Raw genomic sequence first — 7,989 nt, 5'->3', positions numbered from 1 at the left:
AACAGCTAAGATACTGCGCAGGACCCTCAAGCTCCCAGGCCTCTGGTAGAGGACCCGAGCTTGAAGGATAAACCGCCCGCAGGGGCGTGCTGGGTGTTTTTTTTTTTTTTTTATATATATATAAAATAAAAATTTGGATTCAGACTGTTAAATGTTACTATTTGTCATGTCAGTCTTTACTCAGACAGTGGAAGTGAAATCATGGCTCAAATATTTGTTATGAAACCAATTATTTATTTTTACACCAAATTAGTGTTACCTTAGTCATATTTGATGAACATCCCCAGAACATTTAAGAAAGAAAAAAAAAGTCTTCAAATCTTAAATTGGCCTAGAAATGTTAATAAATAAATTACACGCAGCATCCTGGACAAGTCTCAATGGAAGCGTTTGTGAGAAGACAATCATGTAATGGCAAAGCTGCAAAAGTAACAGGCTAACAGTAAACCACTAACATTAAACATCTACAATACTACATAAATTTTGTGATGAAAAAATGCCAAATTTTTATTTTTTTCCCCCCGTCAAAGAACTTGAGAACTCGCCACCCTTTCTAAATGTGTTTAAGTGTAATATGTCCCATTATTTGTAGTTTTCCCCTTCTGAAGCTCGTTGGCAAAATTGTCTCCCCAGAAACGCATTGTCTTTTGTGATTTTGTATTCTACCATTGTATCAGCAGTTCTCCCCATTCGCTAACATTTTCTTACGTTGCATTTGACGTTTCTGGATCAGTTCTGTGAAAAGTAGTAGGGATTACCACAGCAGGTTGAATAAGCATTTAAAAAGTTCTATACAAGATAAAAAATAAAATTAGTAGGAAATTTCTATGCATTTAAAGTTTAAAAAAAAAAAAATTCTTAAAGAAACTTGGGAACCTTCTCTTTGTGGAGAAAAATAGTATAAGCACCACACAGCCACACTTACCAATATTCAACTTTAATGGTAAGCAGGACAGTGTGTGGAGGTTATACCACATTTAATTCCTCAAAGATAAAACAAATTATTTACACTTTAAAATACTTTTAAGATCAAACTCCTGTTACACTAGTCACAGGTGTAGCTTTATGAGTTCTTTCATGAAGGTTACGAGTACTTGAATGTGAGAAGCTTTCCTCACAGTGACTGCACTTATATGGTTTCTCTCCCATGTGGATTTGTCTATGCATGTTAAGGTTACCTGCAGTGGCGAATGATGACCCACACTGGCCACAGAGGTACTTTTTAATGCCACTGTGTATAAGTTCATGATGTCGTAATTTACTTGGAGTGGGGAAGCCTCTCCCACATTCTTTGCAGTAGTTCATTTTGTGTCCAGTGTGTCTACGTTGATGTAATTTTAAGGTCCTTTCCTGGCTGAAAGGTTTTTTACAAATGTCACAACGAAATGCTTTCCCACCACCACAACGATAGCAGTGTTCAAAACTGGATCCTTCTGGGTTGTTCTGCTTCTAAACAAAGACATTTAACATAAGTTACACATTTAAATAAACTTTATTTTAAAGTTTGTTTCTATGACGTAGAGGAACAGAAACAAGTGTTGATACCCCAGAAAGAAAAAAAATACATACCTCACAGTAACTGCACTTGTGGAGTTTCTTTCTGGTGTGGATCTGATTGTGCATTTTAAGGGACGATGAAAGTTTAAAAGTCTTCTCACACAGTTCACATTTATACGGTCTCTCCTCAGTGTGGGTAAACATGTGGTGTTTTAAGTATCTTTTTTCTGTAAACTGCTTGTCACACTGATCACAGCTGTAAACCTCATGTCCTGTGTGAATGCGTTTGTGTCTATTTCTGTTCCCTAAATGGTTGAAAGTTTTCCCACAAATGTCACAGCTGTACGCCTTAATTCCAGAGTGGGTAACTCCATGCCTCCGTAAGCTACCACTTTGAGTAAAATCTTTACCACACTGATCACATCTGTATGGTTTAACTCCACTGTGGATGAACTTGTGGTTTTCCAGGCCTTCTTTCTGAGTAAAACGCTTCCCACAATGATCACAACGGTATGCTGTAATATCACTGTGAGAGACTTTATGCTTTTTTAGGGCACTTTGCTGAGTAAAGGACTTCCCACACAAGTCACATCTAAACTGTTTATATCCCCTGTGGATTAGTTGGTGTCTTTGCAATTTACCAAAGCAAGTAAAACATTTTCCACACAAGTCACAGATGAACAGAATCTCTGCAGTGTGGACGTCTGTGTGTTTTCTTAGGGACTCCTTTCGAGTAAAAGCTTTCCCACACTCATTGCAGCTGTATTTTCTTCCCCCGTGGGGTTTGTCAGCCTCCTGAGAGGGCTGACATCTTTGCCCATTTCGATCCTGCAGTAACAGAAATACCAACAGAGGCATTGAGTTAAATACAGTCATGGAACAAACTGAACAGTCAAACTCCCTCCAGTTTTCTGTATAATTTTAAACCAGAGGCCTATTTCAACCATCTACTAGTGGTAGTACATTATATACAAATGGTCAGAAGAACCAAACAATAATTTGGTAGTATAGTCTATGGAACTATCAGATTTAAGTATTTAAATATTCTCACGTCATTGCCATTCCTAGTGCTTGTACACACAAATATTCAGTCTTGTTCTTGTCTTTGATTTGACTGCTTAGATTAGACAAATTTAGCTGAAAGCCAACAAGGATACCCAACAGATTTACTTTGCCAAGTGGATGATCACGGCCTTGCCGTTTTGGTCCATTTGATCAACCTTTGTTGTTATTTTTCATTTTATTTTCAGTTGTTACAGACTGGGCAGACATGGCTGGGGGATAGGAAAGGGAGAGGTCTATATTTCTACAGGTTTTTAAATTGTATTCTAGAACACCTTAGACTGCTGACACCGTCATTACACCAGCATTTGTTTATCCCTAGAGTTACATTTAATGAGACTACTAGGCCAAACCCTTAAATAATTTCACATTATTTTGACAAGAATTTTATAAAGAATTATAATAGTAAAATGTGGAACTTTTGCAGGTTCTGGTTAGAGTGACCCTAAAGCATGTAGCAGAGCAGAGCAAGTACTACTGCCACCAGCTGCACTCCAACACAGTGGCGTTCAAATCTGCTGAACTACAGGATGAGAGACTAGAGATCACCACAACAACTACTGTATAACATTTCCAAACTGTAATACAATAATATCTAATGAAGGAAAAGTGTAAATGTAATGTGTGCTACAACAGTAATTAAAATTATATTATAGAAAGAGTAATATATACAAATAACATTACATGATGTACTATTGGGGGCTTAATATAAACCTAGCCTGTGTTTTGGTGCCCGTTAAAATGAACTTTGTGTCAACTTTTGAGCAAATTGTGACCATCATCAAGCAAACCAACCGAAGACGATGAAGGGCACAGTTTCAATAGTAGTGAAACATATTTTCCTTACCTTTTCTGTTGAAGTCATCGTTTCCTCTGTGGTGGCTAAACTGAGCCTAAATGACTCAAAAATGTTGCTCTGCTGCTTCGTCAGACTCTTCTCCACTTGCTAACCAGCAGGGACACAAATAGATGTGGTGGCGTTTCAGTATCGAGGCATGTAAAAAATAAAAATACGAAAATATTTCAAACACATGCTTATTCTACAGAACAGACTTTAGACCCACCTACTATCCAATCACAGGTCTCAGTGATCTTGTACAGATTTTGACCATCATCAGAGAATTTATTGGTCTGTAGGCAGTGTTTCATGCTTATTTGCCCCCAAACTTGAACATAAATTGCTTTGAGCCAGTTAGTGACAGTATGCCAATGTAACCCAGTAACGGGTGGACCACTCTTATGACACAGAAAACTTGGGTTTTTTAAAAAAACCTAACAACAATAAAAATCTTGCCTTTTAGTACAGACTTCTGGAGAAGGCATGTATTCCTGTTGGATGCTGTGTTTTTAAGGACCAGTCAAGATGATGACCACATGCTTCTCCATAACAGAGTGAACTCTCTGTAACTAAGACCCAAATAGATTCTGGCACATTCAGAAGTTCTTACATTGTCAGGGCTCAGCAAGGCATAAGTCAAAGCACAGGACTTACGGGGCAACAGAATAAACACAAACTAACCTTTATTTGGGATATCCACTCAAGTCCACAATGCAAGGAAAACGAAGAGCAACAAAATCTCAGGAAGCATAAACTAACATGTTAACTAAAAAGATAAGAGACAGGGCTACAAATACTCTCTCACACACTCAGGGCTAATTGGGAACTGGACACAGCTGAACATAATTAACTCATTCACTGCCAGCCATTTTCAAATCAGGTAACTCCCCACTGCTCATTCACTGCCATTGATGTCTATAGACGTCAATGGCAGTGAATGAGTTAAGGAAAATGACAGACAGAACTTTGAATCCTGACTCAAGTAAAGCTTGAGGTAGTCCTATTGCCTGGACTAAAGAATAAACCTAAAACCTTCTTATGATGAGTTCACATTAATCCTACTCAATTAGACCAAAATTATTTAACCCTGTGATGGACTCGGGGTGGGCAGATACCGTGTAGGTGACCCTGAACTAGAACTGAACTGAAAGTTAAAACTGAGGTATACAATGATTGTTGTCAAAAGAGGCACATTTGTGGAATTTCTGAGTAATTAAATCACATACAAGAACATCACACATGACATTAAAAATCTAAACTTTCCACTCGACACAATTTAAGATAAAAAAAAAGTGATTTAGCTACTGGAAAAAAGGATGCTTTCATGGGTTTAAAAATAAAAATATATATGTTAAAAGATTATTTTGTGACCCAGAAAGATTAATAAGAGTAATATTAAAACTTAGTAGTGGCCGCCGTTGTTGGAAACTGGAATTGGCTGGGCCGTGCTATGAATTCTGGAATATGGTGGACCACAAAGGACACAACGACCCATCCTTCAAATCTGGGGGAAAAAAACAGGACACATTTGTCGGGCGGATTCGTAGGCTGGACACAGCTTATGTACCTTGATAGTTATGTATCAAATGTTTAAAAATGTTTGTTTGCATGTTCCTATGTACAGGCCCTGGAACAGCACCTTCTTAATGCTACAGCGCTGATGAGAGGCAGACAGCTCAAGGACCTCGGGCATTCAATTCAATTCAATTTTATTTATATAGCGCCAAATCACAACAAAAGTCGCCTCAAGGTGCTACATAGGTACAGAGAAAAACCCAACAATCATATGACCCCCTATGAGCAAGCACTTTGGTGACAGTGGGAAGGAAAAACTCCCTTTTAACAGGAAGAAACTTCCAGCAGAACCAGGCTCAGGGAGGGGCGGGGCCATCTGCTGCGACCGGTTGGGGTGAGAGAAGGAAGACAGGATAAAGACATGCTGTGGAAGAGAGACAGAGGTTAACAACAGATATGATTCAATGCAGAGAGGTCTGTTAACACATACGGCATCACTCAGAACAGAAGTTAATCTTCTCTCTTCCAAGGACCATGAAAAATAGCATCTTATTTAGCATTGCTCAACCCATTTTACATGGTAACAGTGGAAATGTTCCAGCAGAAGAGAGTCACGGAGACATAGATAGACAGATAGATCTTTATTAAGATGGCCATAATGGGCAATACCACCAACATGACAGCAGAACTGATGGGAGAGAACATGTCCAAGCAATTACTTACATTTGTTTGTGGTAGCAAAGCAACACCAAGCCTCATCAGTGCCATGAAGAAACTGTCAGCAAAAATGAAGCAATTCTAAAAAGAGGAAAAAATATTATTTTTTAATAAAAACTAAATGTTCGGCACCTCATCCCTTCTCACACCCTGCGCTAGTTACATGAGCACACCATACCATCCCAGCACATCCTTCCTTCAGCTACAGTACGTACATTTACAGAATCAACTGACCAGTAAATCCATCTTTACACAAGTATATTTGTATCTTTTGCACAACCCCCAGTTATGCTCAGTACATGAATATTTAGACTTTTTTTTCACTGTTTCCCATTTCGCCACTAGATGCGCTGAAACAAAGCATTGAATTAATGAACCAGTTGATGAAATGGTTCTTTGCTTCATTTGCACATCACTATCCTATACCACTGTGTTGCCTAGATTGGTGGCACTGGGAATTCAACAGACAGTAAAAGAAAAAGACACAATAGAGTTAGTAACACAATCATCTTTATCACCTCTTTGCTAGACCGAAGTCTAACTGCGGTATAGATCATCTTATGAAATCCTTCTGAAGCTTCGTGTTTAAATGAATGTCAAAGAGCCTAGTCACATTCAGCTTCTTAAAAATTGCTATTAATGCCTTGTTCCTTTCTTGAACATAGACCTGACATTCTAATAGTACATGCTGAACAGCTTCCAGTTCACTGCAGGGCAAATAATAGTGCCGAAGGATTTTGATCTCCATTGCCGTTTACCTTATACACCTCAGATTTCTAGTAGAAAGCAGAAACATGCCACCTGTAAATGTTTATCTAATGACTGCAGTGATTGGGTGTATTAAGAGTGGGAATATATCTATTTGTCTATTTATCAAGCCATGATGGTTACTGGTTATTAAACACCAAAAGCATCCATGGAAGTACTGACACTAAACACTACTTTTTGTAGGGGGCTAAGTGTTAAAATTCCTTTTAAAACACACACGCACACACACAAACTAATGTAAATATTTATACTTGTGCCTTCCTAGTTATAACATTCAGGTTTATTCACTTCAGGTCCAGATATCAGAGCTACCACATCAGATCCAAGTGTGTCATCAGCTGACACTTTTTACAGCAGATTCCAGCTGAACTCTGTGGAGCCTGATCTCAAGGTTTTGAAGTCTGACCCTGAAACCAGAAGAGGATCTTCAGATTGATTGTGATACAGTGATTTCAGTCCTGCGTGATCACGCTGATGTTTGCACAGAGCAGAAAATGAAGTGAATGTTTTTGCACATTGGTAACAGTGAAACTGTTTATTTACAGCGTGGGATCGTTTATATTCGGAGTATGAACCGAGATTCCTGAAGCTCTTGTCACAGCTGAAGTTCTCTTCCGTGTGTACCTTCATGAAGGTTACGACTACTTGATTGTGTGAAACATTTCTCACAGTGTCTGCACTTGTATGGTTTCTCTCCTGTGTGGACTCGTTTATGTCTTTTAAGATCATCTGCAGTGAAAAATGATGACCCACACTGGTCACAGACGTTCTTTTTGACCCCACTGTGAATGAGTTCATGGCGCTTTAATTCACTTGGAGTGGGGAAGCCTCTCCCACATTCTTTGCAGAAGCTCATTTTGTCTCCAGTGTGTCTACGTTGATGTATTGTAAGGTTCCACTGATGACTGAAAGTTTTTCCACAAAGGTCACAACAAAAGTCTTTCCCACCATCACAGTGATGACAGGGTTGAGAACTGGATCCATCTGTGTCGGTCTGCTTCTAAACAAAGACACAAAGAGTGTAAGTCAGTCCTTCAACATTTTTATCCTGAACGTCGCCTCAGATAAAGAGCATTTCTGCCAATATCCAATTACATTTTACTGTTTACATTATAACACTCAGCTCACTGGGCTACAATAAATATCTTTGATCTAGAGGAACAGCAACAAGCACTGGTACCCTGTCTGCAGACATACTTTCACCATACTATGAGGACATGTAAATAAAACTTACAGATCATTAAAAAGAATTTGATTTTGAGGGGGTCAGGTGGGATGCACTGATTGGTTTTAGTTAGATGACCCTCCTGTTGTTCAGTCAGTGAATACAAGTAAAATGGACTGGTTCTTACAGAGCACTTTTCTACTCTGTCTGAGCACTCAAAGTGCTTTATACAACATACCTCATTCACACTGTTAGATCCCAGTTACCCCTGTACAGGTGGTCTGGACAGCTCTCCATCCTTTGGATCAGAGTCGCTTACTCCCTACGGGTATTATCCTGATAGGTGAAGTTGAGACTAGTTTAAGACGGTGGCGAGGAGATTCAGCTCTGTTCTTGGATGCCCTCTGGACCCAGTGGAGGTGGTGAG

The 7,989-nt window shown here is 39.0% G+C and overlaps 2 protein-coding genes across 4 annotated transcripts in view; both read right to left on the bottom strand.

Annotated features, from left to right (window-relative positions):
• Positions 1-609: 609 nt before the first annotated feature.
• Positions 610-5,165, bottom strand: LOC102309527 (zinc finger protein 239). Of its 2 annotated transcripts, none has more exons than XM_042216758.1 (4): positions 4,079-5,165; positions 3,407-3,505; positions 1,570-2,325; positions 610-1,446 (listed from the first exon to the last, which is right to left on the bottom strand). In XM_042216758.1, exons 2-4 carry the CDS (start codon positions 3,422-3,424, stop codon positions 1,030-1,032), a joined length of 1,191 nt encoding a protein of 396 aa, XP_042072692.1. In that variant the 5' UTR covers positions 3,425-3,505; positions 4,079-5,165; the 3' UTR covers positions 610-1,029. The 2 variants fall into 2 exon arrangements, with proteins under 2 accessions (XP_042072692.1, XP_005952029.1); XM_005951967.3 differs by having other exon boundaries at positions 610-1,449; positions 4,079-5,153.
• A 373-nt stretch (positions 5,166-5,538) lies between these two features.
• The window catches only part of LOC102308601 (zinc finger protein 239), a 6,886-nt gene continuing 4,435 nt past the window's right edge, over positions 5,539-7,989 (bottom strand). Inside the window, exons 3-4 of one of the 2 annotated variants that reach the window (XR_006053557.1) lie at positions 6,649-7,397; positions 5,539-5,710 (exon numbers count right to left, since the gene is read on the bottom strand). Coding sequence is in view for 1 of the 2 variants with exons in the window: in XM_005951965.3 (XP_005952027.1) it covers positions 6,993-7,397 (405 nt within the window). In the remaining variant the exon portion in view is untranslated. Of the gene's footprint in view, positions 7,398-7,989 lie in introns of both variants that reach the window. The other variant, XM_005951965.3, reaches the window with a different exon arrangement.

Source organism: Haplochromis burtoni, unplaced genomic scaffold (assembly GCF_018398535.1).
Source record: "Haplochromis burtoni strain Fernald_Lab_line unplaced genomic scaffold, NCSU_Asbu1 Contig_1236, whole genome shotgun sequence".
In the NCBI taxonomy this organism is placed as follows: domain Eukaryota; kingdom Metazoa; phylum Chordata; class Actinopteri; order Cichliformes; family Cichlidae; genus Haplochromis; species Haplochromis burtoni.
The sequence above is the reverse complement of the archived record's forward strand: the minus strand, read 5'-3'. Positions and strand labels throughout refer to the sequence as shown.

What these genes read in the sequence shown, in the direction of transcription:
- LOC102309527 (XM_005951967.3), bottom strand. An exon ending in ACAAGTGCAGTTACTGTGAG is followed by an intron (nt 1,450 to 1,569) that starts GTATGTATTTTT and finishes GTCTTTGTTTAG; the next exon opens with AAGCAGAACAACCCAGAAGG.